The sequence below is a fragment of the Scyliorhinus torazame genome, chromosome 15 (assembly GCF_047496885.1).
Source record: "Scyliorhinus torazame isolate Kashiwa2021f chromosome 15, sScyTor2.1, whole genome shotgun sequence".
In the NCBI taxonomy this organism is placed as follows: domain Eukaryota; kingdom Metazoa; phylum Chordata; class Chondrichthyes; order Carcharhiniformes; family Scyliorhinidae; genus Scyliorhinus; species Scyliorhinus torazame.
In genome coordinates this window covers 148,683,470-148,703,064 of record NC_092721.1, presented here as the reverse complement: position 1 = coordinate 148,703,064, position 19,595 = coordinate 148,683,470, and the positions used below count along the sequence as shown (strand labels likewise).

Below are 19,595 nucleotides of genomic sequence, written 5' to 3'. Positions count from 1 at the left end.
GCTTGTAGCATTCGAAACAAGGTAAATGAGTTGACGGCACAAATCATCGTAAAAGAGTATATTTTAGGGCCACTACAGAGACATGGTTGCAGGGTGGTCACGACTGGGAGTTAAATATCCAGGGGTATCAGACTATTCAAAAGGACAAGCAGGAAGGTAAGGTGGTGTAGCTCTGTTATGTAAGGATGATATTAGGGCGGTAGTGAAAGATGATATAGGTATTATGGAGAAAAAGGGTGAATCCATTTGGGTGGAAATTAGAAATAGTAAGGAGAAAATGTTGCTGATAGACGTAGTCTGTAGGTCACCAAATAATATCACGGTCGAGCAGGCAGTAAACAAAGAAATAACTGATGCATGTAAAAATGGTACGGCAGTTGTCATGGAGGATTTTAATCTACATGTCGATTGGTCAAACCAGGGTCAAGGCAGTCTTGTGGAGGAATTCATAGAATGTATCCACGACAGCTTCCTCGAACAGTATGTAATGGAACCTATGAGGGAGCAAGCTACCCTAGATCTGGTCAGGTGTAATGAAACAGGAATAATTAATGATCTCATGGTTAGGGATCCTCTCGGAAGGAGCGATCACAGTATGGCGGAATTTAAAATACAGATGGAGGGTGAGAAGGTAAAATCCAATACCAGCGACCTGTGCTTAAATAAGGGAGACTACAATGGGATGACGGAACTTTTAGCGAAGGTAGACTGGGAGCAAAGACTTCATAGTGGGATAATTGAGGAACAGTGGAGGACATTTAAAGCGATTTTTCACAGTAATCAGCAAAAGTGTATACCAGTGAAGTGGAAGGGCTGTAGGAAAAGGGCTAATCAGCCACGGAGATCTAAGGAAATGAAGGAGAGTATCAAATTGAAAGAAAATGCATACAAAGTGACAAAGATTAGTGGAAAACTAGAGGGTTGGGAAATCTTTAAATGTCAACAGAAAGTCATGAAAAAAGCAATCAGAAAGGAAAGAGGGTACGTGAGTAAACTAGCTCAGAATGTAAAAACAGATAGCAAAAGTTTCTACAAATATATAAAACGAAAGAGTGGCTCAGCTAAACATTAGTCCTTTAGAGGATGAGAAGGGGGATTGAAGAATGGGAAATTAGGAAATGGCCGAGGCATTGAACAGACATTTTGAGTCGATCATCACAATGGAAGACACAAATAACATGCCAACAATTGATGGCAAGGAGGCAATGCAGGTGAGAATCTAAAAACGATTATCACTAAGGAGGTAGTGTTGGGCAAGCTAATGGGGCTAAAAGTAGCCAAGTCTCCTGGGCCCTGATGGAATGCATCCCAGGGTGATAAAAGAGATGGCAGGGGAAATAGCAAATGTGCTTGTGGTAATTTACCAAAATTCACTGGACTCACGGGTGGTCGTCGTAGTTTGTAAAACAGCAAATGTGATGCCATTGTTTAAAAAAGGAGGTAGACAAAAGGCGGGTAACTATAGGCTGGTTAGCTTAATTTCTGAAGTGGGGAAAATGCTTGAATCTATCAGCAAGGAAGAAATAGCGAGACATCTGGGTAGAAATTGTCCCATTGGGCAGACACAGCATGGTTCATGAAAGGCAGGTCATGTTTAACTAATTTATTGAAATTCTTTGAGGACATTACAAGCGCAGTGGACAACGGGGAACCGGTAGATATGGAGTATCTAGATTTCCAGAAGGCATTCGACAAAGTGCCGCACAAAAGGTTATTCCATAAGATAAGGGTGCATGGCGTTACGGGTAATATATTAGCATGGATAGAGGATTGGTTAACTAACCAAAAGCAGAGTGGGGATAAACCAAAAGCAAAGAGTGGCGATCAGTGGCTAGTGGTGTGCCTCAGGGATCAGTTTTGGGACCGCAATGGTTTACAATTTACGTAGATAATTTGGAGTTGGGGACCAAGTATAATGTGTCAAAGTTCGCAGATGACACTGGGGGAGTAAAGTGCGCAGAGGACACAAAGTCTGCAGACGGATATAGATAGTTTAAGTGAGTGGGCAAGGGAGTACAAATGTGAGGTCATGCATTTTGGTAGGAATAACAGCAAAATGGACTAATATTTAAATAGTAAAAAAATAGCAGCATGCTGCTGTGCAGAGGGACCTGGGTGTCCTTGTGCATGAATTGCAAAAAGTTGGTTTGCAGATACAGCAGGTAATTAAGAAGGCAAATGGAATTTTGTCCTTCATTGCTGGAGGGATGGAGTTTAAAAACAGGGAGGTTATGTTGCAGCTGCATAGGGTGCTGATGAGGCCACACCTGGAGTATTGTGTATAGTTTAGGTCTCCTTACTTGAGAAAGGATGTACTGGCACTGGAGGGGTGTAGAGGAGATTCACTAGGTTGATTTCAGAGTTGAGGGGCGAAATTCTCCCCCAACGGCGGGATGCCCGCCGACTGGCGCCAAAGCCGGCGCCAATCAGACGGGCATCGCGCCGGCAAAAAGGTGCGGAAGTCTCCGCATCTTTGGCGGCCTAGCCCCAACATTGAGGGGCTAGGCCGACGCCGGAGGGATTTCCGCCCCGCCAGCTGGCGGAAATGGCATTTGTTGCCCCGCCAGCTGGCGCGGAAATGCGGCGCATGCGCGGGAGCGTCAGCGGCCGATGTCAGCTTCCCAGCGCATGCGCGGGAGCATCAGCGACCGCTGTCAGTTTCCCGCGCATGCGCAGTGGGGAGAGTCTCTTCCGCCTCCGCCATGGTGGAGGCCGTAGCGGAGGCGGAAGGGAAAGAGTGCCCCCACGGCACAGGCCCGCCCGCGGATCGGTGGGCCCCGATCGCGGGCCAGGCCACCGTGGGGGCACCCCCCGGGGTCAGATCGCCCCGCGCCCCCCCCCCCGGGACCCCGGAGCCCGCCCACGCCGCCTGGTCCCGCCGGTAAATACCAGGTTTGATTTACGCCGGCGGGACAGGCAATTCCTGGGCGGGACTTCGGCCCATCCGGGCCGGAGAATCCAGCGGGGGGTCCCGCCAACCGGCGCGGCCGGATTCCCGCCCCCGCCCAATCTCCGGGAGCGGAGACTTCGGCGGGGGCGGGATTCACGGCGGCCAATGGCCATTCTCCGACCCGGCGGGGGGTCGGAGAATGACGCCCGAGAGGATTAGCTTATGAGAGATTGGGACTATGCTCATTGGAATTTAGAAGAATATTCGGGGGATCTGATCGAAACATATAAAATTATGAAAGGAATAATTAAGGTAGAAGCAGGGATGTTGTTTCCACTGCAGGTGAAACTCGAACTAGGGGGCATAGCCTCAAAATAAGGGGGAGCAGATTTAGGACCGAGTTGAGGTGGAACGTCTTCACCCAAAGGGTTGTAAATCTTGGAATTCCCTGCCCAGTGAACCAGTTGAGGTTACCTCGTTGGATGTTTTTAAGGCAAAGATAGAGAGATTTTTGAACAGTAAAGGGATTAAGGGTTATGGTGAATGTATCATTTCCCCCCACCCCCAGTGCCCTCCACTCCCTAGCCAGGAAAAACAGTTCACTCTCATCTACCCTATCAATTCCTCTTTATATCACCTCCTTACTAATCAAACAAACAACAGCCTGGCATAGTTATATTCACAGAATCACACCCTTCAGATATTATCCCAGACACCACCATCATCGTCCTTGGGTATGCCCTGTCCCACTGGCAGCAAGATGGCAGCAGAACAGTGGTAAACAGTCAGGAAGGAGCTGACCTAGGAGTGCCCAACACGGACTCTGGACCCCACTGAGGTTTCATAGCATCAGGTCAAACCTGGGCAAGGAAACCCCCTGCTGATCACCATATATCACCACGCACCCCACACAGCTAATAAATGAGTACTCCTCCATGTAAACACCACTTGGAGGAAGCATGGAGAGTGGCATTGGAGCAAAAGCTACTCTTGCTCAGGGATTTCAATGTCCATCACTAAAGGTGGCTCAGTGACTCGACTACTGACTGCGGTGGCCTGGTCCAAAAGGACATCGCTGCTAGACGGCTCTGAGGCAGGAGGTGAGGGAACCAAGAGGGAAGGACCTACATGACCTCATCCTCACCAATCTCCCTTCTGAAGATGCATCTATCTATAACAGTATTGGTAGGAGTGACCACGGCAAGGTTTCGTGGAGACCAAGTCCCGTCTTCACATTGAGGACACCCTTGTTGTCTTATATGTCACAGCCACCATGCTAAATGGGAAAAATTTTGAACAGATCTATCAACTCAAGACTGGGCTTCCATGAGGTGCTGTGGGCCATCAGCAGCAGCAGAATTGTATTCAACCACAGTCTGTAAACTCATGGCCTAGCATATTCTCCACTCAACCATTACCACCAAGCCAGGGGATTAACCCTGGTTCAATTAAGACTGGAGGAGAGCATGCCAGGAACAACACTTGGCAGACCGAAAAATGTCAAGAAAGGCACCAGACAGACCTCAAAATGAGGCACCAACCTGGTGAAGCTACAACACAGGACTACTTGCATGCCAAACATCATAAGCAGCAAGTGATAGACAGAACTAAGCAATCCCACAACCAATGGGTCAGATCTAAGCTCTACAGTGCTGCCAGTTCTCGTCCTGAATGGTGGTGGCCAATTAAACAACTCACAAATATTCGGTCTTCAATGATGTGGGAGCCAAATATATCAGAGTAAAAGACAAAGCGGAAGCATTTGCAAAAATGTTGAGCCAGACATGCCGAGAATGATCCATCTCGATCGCCTCCTGAGGGTTGCAGCATCACAGATGCCTGTTTTTAGCCAATTCAATTCACTCCACTTGACATCATGAAACAGCTGAAGGCGCTGGATACTGCAATGGCCATGGACCTTGATAATAATCCAGCAATAGCACGGAAGACTTCAGCTCTAGAACTTGCTGTGGCCCTAGCAAAGCTGTTCCAGTACAGTTACATCTACCCGGAATGTGGAAATTGGCCAGATATGTTCTGTACACAAAAAGTACAACAAATCCAACTCTACCAATTACAAAGTCCACTTTCTATCATCAATCAAGTGATGAAAGGGGTCATCAAAAGTGCTATCAAGCGGCACTTACTTAGCAATAACCCCTGCTCACTGATGCTCAGTTTAGGTACCCCCAGGATCCCTCAGCTTCTGACCTCATTGCAGCCTTTATTCAAACATGGAAAAAAAAAAGAGCTGAATGCCAGAGGTGAGGCGAGTGTGACTGCCCTTGGCATCAAGGCACACAAAGAAAGATGGTTGTGGTTGTTGGAAATCAATCATCTCAACCCCAGGACATCACTGAGGAAGTTCCTCAGGGTAGTGCCTCAGGCCCAACCATCTTCAACCACTTCAACAATGAGCTTCCTTCAATCAGGTCAGAAATGGGGATGCTCGCTGATGGGTACATAGTGTTCAGCACCATTTGCGACTCCTCAAATACTGAAGCTGCCCATGTCCAAATGCAGCCAGCTTGGGCTGACATGTGGCAAATAACATTGAAGCCACACAACTGCCAGGAAATGACCATCTCCAACAAGAGAGAAGCAAACCATTGCCCCTGGACATTCAATGGCATTGCCATCACTGGATCCCCCACTATCAATTTCCTGGGGGCTTGCAATTGACCAGAAGCTAAACTGGACTTGTCATATAAATACTACAAGAGCAGGTCAGAGGCTAGGAATCCTGCAGCAACTAATTCACCTATTGACTCGCCAGAGCCTGTCAAGCAGCTACAAGGCACAAGCCTGGAGTGCGATAGAATATTCTCTACTTGTCTGGATGAGTACAGTTCCAACAATATTCAAGAAGCTTGACACCATCCAGGACAAAGCAACCCACTAGCTTAGCACCCCATCCATGAACATTCACTCTCTTCATCACCGACGAACAATGGCTACAGTGTGTACCGTTTACAAGATGCACTGCAAGAACTCAACAAGGTTCTTCAAGACATTACGTTCCAATTCCACTATCATCTAGAAGAACATGGGCTTCAGATACATGGGAACTCCACCATCTGGAAGTTTCCCTCCAAGTCACACACAATCCTGACTTGGAACTACATCATTGTTCTCTCACTGTTGCTGGATGGAAATCCTGGAGCTCCCTCCCTTACAGCACTGAGGGTGCACCTCGGGTGTACCTACACCACACTGACTGCCCTGCTTCAAGAAGGCAGCTCACTCCCACCTTCTCAAGGGCAATTATGGATGTGGATGAGCAACATAGGTTGACTTGACAGTGATGCTCACATTCCATGAAAGAACAAAAAAAAAAAAATCCTTCCTACAACGTGGCGTACGGAACTGCTCATAGAGCTGCAGGTACAGTCTAACCAGGAAGTTGAGCATGAATTCTATCTTCTTGAATTCTAGTCCTCTAAATAAAAAGGCCAGCATTCTCTTAGCCTTTTTGATTAGTTCCTGTACCGTTTCATGATATCATATTGATCCATGTACAGAAGTTGTCAAGTCTCTTTGGATTCCACTGACTCTCACCATTCACAAAATACCCGATTCTATTCTTTTTCGGTCCAATGTAGAGGACCTTTGCCTAAAATGAAATCCATTTATAATAAATAATAATCTTTATTGTCACAAGTAGGTTTACATTAACACTGCAATGAAGTTACTGTGAAAATCCCCATGTCGACACATTCCGGCACCTGTGCGGGTACACCTTAATGCACGCAGTATACGGAACAAGGTAAATGAGCTTGTTGCGCACATTGAAATTGGCCAGTACGATGTTGTGGGCATCACAGAGACGTGGCTGCAAGGGGATCAGGGCTGGGATCTAAATATACAAGGATATGTGTCCTATTGAAAGGACAGGCAGATGGGCAAAGGGGGCGGGGTTGCATTGTTGGTAAGGAATGAAGTTAAATCGATAGCAAGGAGCGATATAGGATCAGAAGACATAGAATCTCTATGGGTAGAGTTGAGGAATCGCAAAGGTAAAAAGACCCTGATGGGAGTTATGTACAGGCCCCCTAGCAGTAGTCAGAATGTGGGGCAGAAAATAAATCAGGAGATAGAGAAAGCATGTAGAAAAGGCAATATCACAATAATCATGGGCGACTTCAATATGCATGTGGACTGGGAAAATCAGGTTGGTAGTGGATCCCGAGAAAAGGAATTTGTGGAATGTTTAAGAGATGTTTTTTTGGAGCAGGTTGTGGTAGAGCCCACTAGCGAACAGGCAATTCTGGATTTGGTGATGTATAATGAGGCAGACTTGATTAGGAATCTTGGGAGCAGTGACCACAATATGATAGAATTTACCCTGCAGTTTGAGAGGGAGAAGCTGCAATCAGATGTAACGGTATTATAATTAAATAAGGGTAACTACAAAGACATGAGGGAGGAGCTGGCAGAGTTGATTGGAAAAGGACTTGAGCAGGGAAGACAGGAGAACAGCAATGGCAGGAGTTTTGGAGGGTTATTCGGGAGGCACAGCAGAAATTAATCACAAGGAGGAGGAAACATGTTAAGGGGAGGACAAGGCATCCATGGTTGACGAGGGAAATCAAGGACAGCATTAAAGCAAAAGAAAAAGCATATAAAGTGGCAAGGTTTAGTGGGAAGCCAGAGGATTGGGAAGCATTTAAAAGTGAGCAGAGGACAACCAGAAAAGCTATAAGGGGAGAGAAGATGAAATATGAGTGCAAACTAGCTAGTAATATAAAAGAAGATAGGAAGAGTTTCTTTCAATATATAAAAGGTAAGACAGAGGCAAAAATAGTCATTGGGCCAGTGGAAAATGTGGCTGGAGAAGTAATAAGAGGAAACAAAGAAATGGCAGACAAACTGAATAGTTACTTTGCATTAGTCTTCACGTTGGAAGACACCAGTGGGATACCAGAGCTCAGGAGAATCAGGGGGCAGAGGTGAGTGCAGTGGCCATCACTGAGGAGAACGTTCTAGGGAAACTGAAAGCTCTGAAGGTAGATAAGTCACTGGACCGGATGGACTACAGTCCAGGGTCCTAAAAGAGATAGCTGAGGAAATTGTGGTGGCATTGGTGATGATCTTTCAGGAATCACTGGAGGCAGGAAGGGTCCCAGAGGACTGGAAAGTAGCTAATGTAACACCACTGTTTAAGAAGGGAGGGAGGCAGAAGACGGGAAATTATAGGACGGTAGCCTGGCTTCGGTCATTGGTGAGATTTTAGAGTCTGTTATTAAAGATGAGATCGCAAAGTACTTGGAAGTGCATGGTAAAATAGGACTGAGTGAAAGGGAGGTCAAGTCTGACAAATCTGTTAAGAGTTCTTTGAGGAGGAAACAAGGAAGTTAGACAAAGGAGAACCAGTGGACGTGATTTATTTATATTTCCAGAAGGCCTTTGACAAGGTGCCGCATAGGAGACTGTTAAATAAATTAAGAGCCCATGGTGTGAAGGGTAAGATCCTGGCAGACTAGAGGATTGGCTGACTGGCAGAAGTCAGAGAGTGGGGATAAAGGGGTCTTTTTCAGGATGGCAGCCGGTAACTAGTAGTGTGCCTCAGGGGTCTGTGCTGACACCACAACTTTGCACAATGTACATTAATGATCTGGAGGAAGGAACTGAAGACAATGTTGCTAAGTTTGCAGATGACACAAAGATCTGTAGAAGGACAGGTAGTATTGAGGAAGCAGGCGGGCTGCAGAAGGATTTGGACAAGCTAGGAGAGTGGGCAAAGAAGTGGTAGATGGAATACAATATGGAAAAGTGTGACGTTATGCACTTTGGAAGGAAGAATTTAGGAATAGACTATTTTCTAAATGGGAAAATGTTTAGGAAATCAGAAGCACAAAGGGACTTGGGAGTCCTTGTTCACAATTCTCTCAAGGTTAACGTGCAGGTTCAGTCAGCAGTTAAGAAGGCAAATGCAATGTTAGCATTCATGTCAAGAGGGCTAGAATACAAGACCAGGGATGTACTTCTGAAGCTGAAGCTGTACAAGGCTCTGGTCAGACCCCGGGCTAGAATACAAGACCAGGGATGTACTTCTGAGGCTGTATAAGGCTCTGGTCAGACCCCATTTGGAGTATTGTAAGCAGTTTTGGGCCCCATATCTAAGGAAGGATGTGCTGGCCTTGGAAAGGGTCCAGAGGAGGTTCACAAGAATGATCCCTGGAGTGAAGAACATGTTGTATGAGGAACGGTTGAGGACTCTGGGTCTGTACTCGTTGGAGTTTAGAAAGATATGGGGTGGATCTTATTGAAACTTACAGGACACTGCGAGGCCTCGATAGAGTGGATGTGGAGAGGATGTTTCCACTTGTAGGAGAAACTAGAACTAGAGGACACTATCTCAGACTAAAGGGACGATCCTTTAAAACAGAGATGAGGAGGAATTTCTTCAGTCAGAGGGTGGTGAATCTGTGGAACTCTTTGCCGCAGAAGGTTGTGGAGGCCAAATCACTGAGTGTCTTTAAGACAGAGATAGATAGGTTCTTGATTAATAAGGGGATCAGGGGTTATGGGGAGAAGGCAGGAGAATGGGGATGAGAAAATATCAGCCATGATTGAATGGCTGAGCAGACCCTAATTCTGTTCCGATGTCCCCATCCCTGCCGATCAGCCATACCCCTTTTTAAACCAGCCCCCCGCCCGCATCACATGCCAGGCCAGGCCCGCCCCCAGATATCCACCAGCATCTCTCCCTTCCAAACTGCTCCACACCATCCACATCAGCAACCCGACCCCTCCCACACAGTCAAACAAAGAACCAACCCATTCCCCCTTCCCCCACACCTTCTTCCTGACAGCCTGCCACTTCTATCCCGTTAACTAGCCCGCCTTGCTAGCCTGGTGGTCCCCGCCCAAGGCCTCAGACTAACCCCCCCCCCCCCTCACAATCCACCCCTCCACCCCCAACAACCAAAAAAATACAAATGGCACACTCACCATCTCCGCTCCCCAGTCATGACCTGCCCCAATCCACCCATCCAATGTGCCCCAATTTACACATAACTCCTCTCCAAAGTTCAATGTCCTCACACTTCTCCCAGTCCATGGTCGCACAAAGTACTTCACCTCCTCCGGTCAAAATAAAATTCCTGTTTTTGATGCATCACCCGTGATGGGAGCAGGCTACAATGCCCGAACGTCATCCCCTTCTTGTAGAGGGCAGCCTTTATCCGATTATACCTGGCCGTCTGCTTGATCACCCCCACACCCAGGTCTTGGTAAATACGCAGCTCACTCCCCTCCCAGGTGCACTTCTTGGTCCGCCTCTCCCACCTAAAGACCTTCTCGTAATCCAGGAACCGATGCAGCTTCACCACCATTGCCCTCAGCAGCTCCCCCACCTGTGGCCTCCTCCTCAGCGTCTGGTGTGCCCGTTCCACCTCGAGGGGCCGTACAAAGGCCCCTCTCACCTATCAGCTCCTGCAACATGCTCGCCACAAACTTGGCGGCCTCTGCACCTTCGATATCTTCAGGCATCCCAACAATCCTCAAATCCAGCCTCCGGGAGGGGCAGCACGGTGGCGGTGGGTTAGCACTGCGGCCTCACGGCACCGAGGTCCCAGGTTCGAACCCGGCTTTGGGTCACTGTCCGTGTGGAGTTTGCACATTCTCCCCGTGTTTGCGTGGGTTTCGCCCCCACATCCCAAAAATGTGCAAGCTCGGTGGATTGGCCACGCTAAATTGCCCCTTAATTGGAAAAAATGAATTGGATACTCTAAATTTAAAAAATAAATAAAAACATCCAGCTTCCTGGTGTTGTTCTCAAGATCCTCCACCCCAGCATCTCTCTCAGCCTTTTCTGGCTGCTCATCAACATCCCCATCTCCGCCTCCAGCGAGGTCAGCCGATCCTCATGCTCCACCACCAACTCCTCCACCTTCTGAATCGCCAGAGTCCCCGAGCCTCCTGCCTCTGCTCCACCTGCTTGATCGCTGCCTTAAATGGCTCCATCAACTCTCAGACCTCGTTCCTCTGCTGCTGGAATTTGCCATTTAGGAACTCCACCAGCTGCTCCGTTGACCGCTAGGAGGGCAGTGCTGCCCCCTTGCCCTTCGCCATCTTCACCTGTATGTTGTACCACAAAAACTTTCCTGCTTCAACTGCTCTCTCTTCCTTGTGGCACACTTGGTCCGATGAGCCATACACCTGCCCCACCAGAGGAGTAATAATAATGATAATAATCTTTATTGTTACAAGTAGACTTACATTAACACTGCAATGAAGTTACTGTGAAAAGCCCCAAGTCGCCACATTCTGGCGCCTGTTTGGGTACACAGATTGAGTATTCAGAATGTCCAAATTACCGAACAGCATGTCTTTCGGGACTTGTGGGAGGAAACCGGAGCACCCGGAGGAACCCCACGCAGACACATGGAGAACGTGCAGATTCCGCTCAGTGACCCAAGCCGGGAATCGAATCTGGGACCTTGGCGCTGTGAAGCAACAGTGCTAACCACTGTGCTATCGTGCCGAGCACCCATACACCTTTTGCCCTCAAATACCACACAATTTGGGTGGGGAAGGACTGAAAAAATCCACCTCGAGTGGGAGCCATCAAATGCGCAACCACTCATTCCATGGCTGCCATCGGAAGTCAACTTATGAACTCTTTCTTTTTTTTTTTATAAATGTTTTATTGAAAATTTTTTCCCAAACAACAATTTTTCCCCTCTTACAAAGCAAACGCAACAATAACAATACAGAAATTTTAAACAGTACACAAGTAACAAAACCCCTTTATCTTTGACCTAAACTAAACCCCCCCTCCCCCCCCCCCCCCCCCCCCCTCCCCCTGGGTTGCTGCTGCTGGTCATCTGTCTTCCCTCTAACGTTCCCCTAGGTAGTCGAGAAATGGCTGCCACCGCCTGGTGAACCCTTGAGCCGATCCTCTCAGGGCAAACTTTATCTGCTCCAGTTTAATGAACCCCGCCATATCATTTACCCAGGCCTCCAGTCCGGGGGGTTTCGCCTCCTTCCACATGAGTAGGATCCTGCGCCGGGCTACTAGGGACGCAAAGGCCACAACGTCGGCCTCTTTCGCCTCCTGCACTCCCGGCTCTTCCGCAACTCCAAATAGAGCTAACCCCCAGCCTGGTTTGACCCGGGCCTTCACCACCCGCGAAATCACTCCCGTCACTCCCTTCCAATACCCTTCCAGTGCCGGGCATGCCCAAAACATATGTGCGTGGTTTGCCGGGCTCCCGCCACACCTCCCACATTTGTCCTCCACTCCAAAGAACCTGCTCAATCTTGCTCCCGTTATGTGTGCTCTATGTAGCACCTTAAATTGAATCAGGCTAAGCCTGGCGCATGAGGAAGAGGAATTTACCCTGCTTAGGGCATCAGCCCACATACCCTCCTCTATCTCCTCCCCTAGTTCTTCTTCCCACTTTCCTTTTAGTTCGCCCACCGACTCCTCCCCCTCTTCCCTCATCTCTCGGTAAATCTCTGACACCTTGCCCTCTCCGACCCACACCCCTGAAAGCACCCTGTCCTGTATCCCCTGTGTCGGGAGCAATGGAAATTCCCTCACCTGTTGTCTAGTAAATGCCCTCACCTGCATATATCTCAAGAAATTTCCCCGGGGCAACTTATACTTTTCCTCCAATGCTCCCAAGCTCGCAAAAGTCCCATCTATAAATAAATCTCCCACCCTCCTAATTCCCAACTGGAACCAGCTCTGAAATCCTCCATCCATTCTTCCTGGGGCGAACCTATGGTTGTTCCTGATTGGGGACCCCACCAGGGCTCCCCGCACCCCTCTCTGTCGCCTCCACTGTCCCCAGATATTTAATGTTGCCGCCACCACCGGGTTCGTGGTAAACTTTTTAGGTGAGATCGGTAGCGGCGCCGTCACCAGCGCCTCTAAACTCGTCCCTTTACAGGACTTTCTCTCCAGTCTTTCCCACGCCGCTCCCTCACCCTCCATCATCCATTTACGTATCATTGCCACATTGGCGGCCCAATAGTAATCGCCCAAGTTCGGTAGTGCCAATCCTCCTCTGTCCCTACTACGCTGAAGGAACCCCCTCCTTACTCTCGGAACTTTCCCTGCCCACACGAAGCTCGTGATGCTCCTGTCTATTTTATTAAAAAAGGTCTTAGTGATTAGGATAGGGAGACATTGAAATACAAATAAGAACCTCGGGAGGACCATCATCTTAATTGCTTGCACCCTGCCCGCCAGCGATAGAGGCTGCATGTCCCACCTCTTGAAGTCCTCCTCCATTTGTTCTACCAACCGTGTCAGATTAAGTCTGTGCAAGGTTCCCCAGCTCCTAGCGATCTGAATCCCCAGGTATCGGAAGTTTCTTTCCACTTTCCTTAGAGGCAAGCCTTCTATCTCTCTACTCTGGTCCCCTGGATGTATCACAAATAATTCACTCTTCCCCATGTTTAGCCTATACCCCGAGAAATCCCCGAACCCCCTCAAAATTCGCATAACCTCTAACATTCCCCCCGCTGGGTCCGACACGTATAACAATAGGTCATCCGCATATAACGAGACTCGGTGTTCTTCTCCCCCTCTAATCACCCCTCTCCATTTCCTGGAGTCTCTCAACGCCATGGCCAGAGGTTCAATTGCCAACGCGAACAACAATGGAGACAGCGGGCATCCCTGTCTTGTTCCCCTATATAGTCGGAAATACTCCGATCTATGTCGACCTGTAACTACGCTTGCCGTTGGAGCCCCATAAAGAAGTCTAACCCAGCTAATAAACCCGTTCCCAAACCCAAACCTCCTTAACACTTCCCATAAATACTCCCACTCCACCCTATCAAATGCCTTCTCTGCGTCCATTGCCGCCACTATCTCTGCCTCCCCCTCCACTGGGGGCATCATTATCACCCCTAATAGTCGTCGCAACTTATGAACTCTTTCTACTTGCCGCCTGCTTGCCAACCTTCCCCAGCTTGCTTCTTCACTCTCCTGATACATCCATTTGCTACCTCTCCTGCATGCCAACACTCGCATTCCCTCTCACGAATCTTCACCTCCCTGCGAACAATGACAGGAGAAGGGCAACTAATGGGAAGCAGGGAGCGAGAGGGTCTGGGGATCGTGACAAAAATACAGCTTGTTTCTTTTAAAAAGCGGAGCATAATCAGTAACTGCACTAAAACCAAAATTCACTGTTAGAATGTGATTTGAAAGCAGGCTAACTGTACATGCAAAGCAAAGTAAAGGATTTTGGAGAGGGGAGATAAGTGGTTGGAAATTTCACGTCGCTGATAATCAAGTCAATCTTGTTTGCAGTTATTAAAATGTCCAGGTGAGATAACTTGGCATAATACACAACAGTTCCAAAGCAAAATCTGGGTATACATTCAGATATCTATAAAGATAGTGATTTCCTGGGAAAATAATTTTTGGATATCTCATTCAATGTGGCTCGGGGCAGTTAAATATTACAAAAATGTTGATCATGTTAAATATCACTGAAATGACCATTAACAGACAAAATAGATTCTTGATCTCATCTCCTGATCATGAATAGGTCTATCCTTGAGGAATTTGTGCTCCAAACACCCTCATAATCACATCATACCCAAGTTACATAACTTGCCCAGGGCCGAGCAATCCAGCCTGTTCCATTCCCTGCTCTATTCTCACAGCCTAGCGTGAACTCGATGGGCTGAATGGCCTACTTCTGATCTGTTATGTCTCTACGATAAATGAAGAACTGCTTAGTATAAATGATTTGGAGAAATATTATTTAAAACTACTTTTTAGAAAATGACTATTATGGTGAAGTTTCTTGAGTAGGATACCTTAAATGTATATCCAATTTCCCTTTGAAATAATTGAAAATCTCCACTTCCAATACCCTCGTAGACATCCATGTTATACACAAAGTTTCTGGGAAGAAGGATTACTCTACCTGTTCTTTGGTGGTGTTGAGTTAAGGAAAGAGTGCTGGCTATTTTGTCACTAGTGCAATGAGCTATTTAACGTCCTCTTTCACCAACAAAACAGGTACATAAGGCCTCAATGTAAATTCTCACCAGAAGAACCTGCACCTCCAACAATGAAGAAATCCTTCATGAGTACATTTAGATGTTACCCTACATTCTGACCACTTCTGACTCTGAAGTAAGAGTGCTAACAAATAAATGATGTCAAACTAAAAATCAAATGGTAAAATTGGACAGTGCATGGCCTTAAACTAAGCACAAAAGAAAATGACTTGTACCAGAGGGTTGGGGACGGAAAACAATGCACGATAAACTAGTTGCACTGAAGGGACTTGCAAATTGCACAAATTCAGGAAATTCTTTGGGATAAATATGCAAAAAGATAAACCTGTGGAAATCAATCTATACGACAGGTGTATGTTAAAAAATCTGTTCACAGGGAACAGGTCAAAAGGTTGGAACCACTGCCAAATATTTTTACCTATTCAATGGACAATCAGAATGTGAACACATTTTTGACCTAATCTTCAGTCTTTCAATTTTCGTGTCATCAGCGGGTTATTAGAACAGATGCTCACTATATTACATGTCCCGGTTCACAAAAGACAAGGAGCAGTTTAAAGTTGCTCCTGCGGATCAATCTATTAATAAGCACCTGATATTATCAGGAAAGTCTGATGGCCAGTATGTATTCTATGATGATATGCCACTCCAATGTCTGTGAGCCAAATACTTGTTTGCATTCAGGATGATTTCTGGCAGTGCATATGCTTGTACCTGACCCACCAATGATGTTTCAAATTGACTCACTTTTTTATTTATTTCCAACAGTGGCACAGTGGTTAGCACTGTTGCTTCACAGTTCCAGGGTCCCAGGCTCGATTCCCGCTTGGGTCACTGTCTGTGCTGAGTCTGCAAGTTTTCCCAGTGGATTTCCGCCAAGTGCTCCAGTTTCCTCCAACAGTCCGAAGATGTGCAGGTTAGGTGGCATGGCCATGCTAAGTTGCCCCTTAATGTCTAAAAAGGATAGGTTGGGTTACTGGGTTGCGGGATGGGATGGAGATGTGAGCTTGGTTGGGGTGCTCTTTCCAGGGGCCGGTTCAGACTCAATGGGCCGAATGGCCTCCTTCTGCACTGTAAATTCTATGATTTTATGAATATCTAACAGAAACTTCATTAAATTTATCAAGGGATGGTTTAACCTCGAATAAAGTGAAGTTTTGCTTTGCGACAGCTTTACATTTGATTATAAAAACTATTGTGTTTACTTACTGCTATTTCTCTGCAAGCAGACATGGAAATTCCAGTACCCTCTATTTGTTTTAAAGCGTAGTCTTTGTCATCCTTCCTAAACAAAGTAAAAATAAAAACTGATTATTGCAGAACAGGTTTGCTGTTGGCAAGGGCTCAAACAAAAAATATATATTTTGTTCCCTATTAAAGTTGTTCCATAATATTAGAGATCTTCAATTTACTGTACTCAGCATTATTTACAGCAATGCTTCATATAGTTACATATTAACGACAGCTCAAGCTTCCTTTCGAACCATATTTACAGGTGTTAATTTCTAAATTGGAGTTTCACACTTGATCATCAAACTGACATGAGCACATTGCAAATGGCAAACTGTTCAATTTACAGAGTAAACGCCATTTAACTGACCTAATTCATTAAGCTGCAGGGAATTAAGTAAAATGAAACCGCAGACACCTCATCACATTCCTTTTCTCCATTATCTGTGCATTCGCATGAGGAATGAACTCTATTCAACCCTAAACCGGAGAAATGACAGACAGATCACCGTCCGTGTGGAGTTTGCACATTCTTCCCATGTCTGCGTGGGTTTCACCCCCACAACCCAAAGATGTGCAGGTTAGGTAGATTGGCCATGCTAAATTGCCCCTTAATTGGAAAAAAAAATAATTGTATATTTTTTAAAAAATAAAAGACGGACAGAATAATTCTAAACTATATCGGATACTGGGCCAATAAGCATAGGAAAAATCAAGAGGGTCCAGAATTTTCTCTGCTCCACATCACTAAGCTGAGTACAGCAGAATGGAGCTTGCGTCTGCCCTCCGAGTTGCACCCAGACTTTGATTGAGTTTGTTAAGTAACTATTTTCCATGGGCACCTATTCTATCTATGATGCAGCTGGATCACTCTGCTTGGGAAAGGAGAAAGTCTTAGCCCTCCAAACCCCCAAAATCAATTGTTAAATGTCATGCGACCTACAGCTGATTTCTATGCTGCACCATTAATTGCTATAGAGCAGTCAGTTTTGAATTTTCATTCTACCCTGGTCCTCAGCACCACTGGATGCTCAGGTGCAAATCATGGTAAAGAGATCAAAGAATACATTTCATTCTTTTGCATGGTACACAATATACCCAACCATTTAAAAAATGTTTACGGGATGATGTGGGCGTTGCTGGTTAGGCCAGCATTTATTGCTTATTACTAGTTGCCCTTCAGAAGGTGGTGGTGAGTTGCCTTCTTGAACCGCTGCAGTATTTGAGGTGCAGGTACACCCACTGATTTGTTAGGGAGAGAGTTCCCGGATGTTGCCCCGGCGACAGTGAAGGTCCGGCAATATATTTCCAAGTCAGGGCGGTGAGTGACTTGGAGGGGAACCTCCATGTGGTGGGGTTACTAGGTATCGGCTACTCTTGCCCTTTTAGATGGTAGTGGTCATGGGTTTGGAAGGTACTGTCCAAGGAACCTTGGTGAGTTACTGCAGTGCATCTCGTAGATGGTACACACAGCTGCCACTATTCGTCAATGTTAGAGGGTTTGAATGTTTGTGGAAGGGGGAGCAATCCAGCGGGCTCTTTGTCCTGGATGGTGTCGAGATTCTTGGAGTATTGTTGGAGCTGCATTCATCCAGGCAAGTGGAGAGTATTCCATTACACTCCTGACTTGTGCCTTGTAGATGGTGGACAGGCTTTGGGGGGTAAGGAGGAGAGCTACTTGCAGTAGGGTTCCTAGCTTTTGACCTGCTTGCCCATACGCTTATCCAATTAAAAACAAAAATGTTTCAGGGAATACAATGCTATATATAACCTTATGGACATTAACCAGTCAGGTCTGCTTCCTTACATCAGTCCAAAACAGACCTTGGTCCCACAATTTCCCCCTGCTTTTGTACTAAACATGGCATAATGTGGACAGGCAGGACAAGATCTGGTTACACAAACAAAATACCATGAAACCATGATCTGCTTCCTATTGATACAGGCAAGCAAATGAGGCAGAAAATTCTCGTAGTGTCATCAGACTGTTGACAAATTCCATGCAGAATTTCTTTAATCCTGTTGCAGGAAGTACATGTGAAAAGTATCGGGGGAGATTTTTCCTGTGGCATATTGCTCGACATTGGCCGTCAGCAGGATTTTCTGGTTCCACTGATGTCAATGGGATTTCCCATTGTATCCACCGCTCCCCCCCCCCCCCCCCCCTCCACCCCCCGCCAGAAAACCCACGGAGGGGGCTCACCCTTGGCAGGACCGGAGGAACCTGCTGCTGAGAATGGCCAGAAAATCCTTCCCCATAGACCAATTCTAAGATAAAAGCAAATTACTGCGGATGCTGGAATCCGAAACGAGAAGAGAAAATGCTGGAAAATCTCAGCAGGTCTGGCAGCATCTGTAGGGAGAGAAAAGTGCTGATGTTTTGAGTCCAGGTGACCCTTTATCAAAGAAATAGCTACAATTGCTGTTACGATCCCAAACCAGACACCAACAGTGGCTCGGATACTGGACCGAAACCCCAATATTTTTGTTTATTTTAAGACTGTGCGGGAAGAATGATTCTCTCCATGAATGATTGCATGAAAAAAATAGGGCTTTGGTATTTCTAAACCAAAACTTTATTATGAATACAATATTAAACTTTTGACTTCACACACAAAAAGAAGAGCTGACAATTACCTTGTAACACAACTATACAATTTCCCATCAAACAACAAGAAATGTACACCTCTTAATCCATCGTAAATTAGCAGTGCATAGAATAATATTTGTGCTACAGAACAGATTCTGGCTCTGGTTAGACTCAGGCTGAATGTCTTCAGATAGCTGTTTCCACGAAGATATTTCAGCCTCTTGCTTGTTTTCAGACAAGACTGCTCTGCTTTAAAATATTACTCCTTTTTTAAAAAAACTAACCTACTTGGAAAGCGTAGAATCCAACTGAAGAGAAGCAAGAACACATGTTAGGATAAGAATGTACAACGGTTTATTTCAGTACACACTAAATCACAAAGATACAACTTCTCTCCCCGAAGGGCCACCCTCCCTGACCTCCACCCAGGTCAGGGATTTTATACCGAGAGGTTCCCCCTTGTTAAGGGGTAACCCCACCCCCAATTACCAGGAGAGTTCACACTCTTGAAGTGAAAGGGGACATTGTATGGAGCACAGTACTTGGTCCCCAAGGGGTCGTAACAGAAATAATTGTGGACCTTGTTCCTGTGCTGTATTGTTTTTTTTGTTCTTTAGGGTTTTTGCCAAGGGTGGTATCATGACCGGTACAGGCTTGGAGGGCTGAAGGGCCTGTTCCTGTGCTGTATTGTTCTTTGTTCAAAGTCAGGCAGATCAGAACTCAGCTCCTCTCTCTCTCCAAGCTTCTCCCAACAGCCTCTCTGGGCTCCACCCAGCAATGACTTCATCTCCCCAAGCTAAAAAATAAATGCTCTGCAGGCTGCAAAAGCTCACCAGCCAAACCACAATCCATTATCTTCGACTGAAAAACACATTCCACCTGCTATTC

The 19,595-nt window shown here is 46.5% G+C and overlaps 1 protein-coding gene across 3 annotated transcripts in view; it reads right to left on the bottom strand.

Annotated features, from left to right (window-relative positions):
* cdk8 (cyclin dependent kinase 8) overlaps positions 1 to 19,595 on the bottom strand; it is a 195,419-nt gene that overhangs the window by 125,508 nt on the left and 50,316 nt on the right. For 2 of the 3 annotated variants that reach the window (XM_072476908.1, XM_072476909.1), the window contains exon 2: positions 16,097 to 16,172. The exons of the other annotated variant lie outside the window; for it this stretch is intronic. In XM_072476908.1, coding sequence (XP_072333009.1) covers positions 16,097 to 16,172 — 76 coding nt within the window. The remainder of the gene's footprint in view (positions 1 to 16,096; positions 16,173 to 19,595) is intronic. 3 annotated transcript variants of the gene reach the window in all.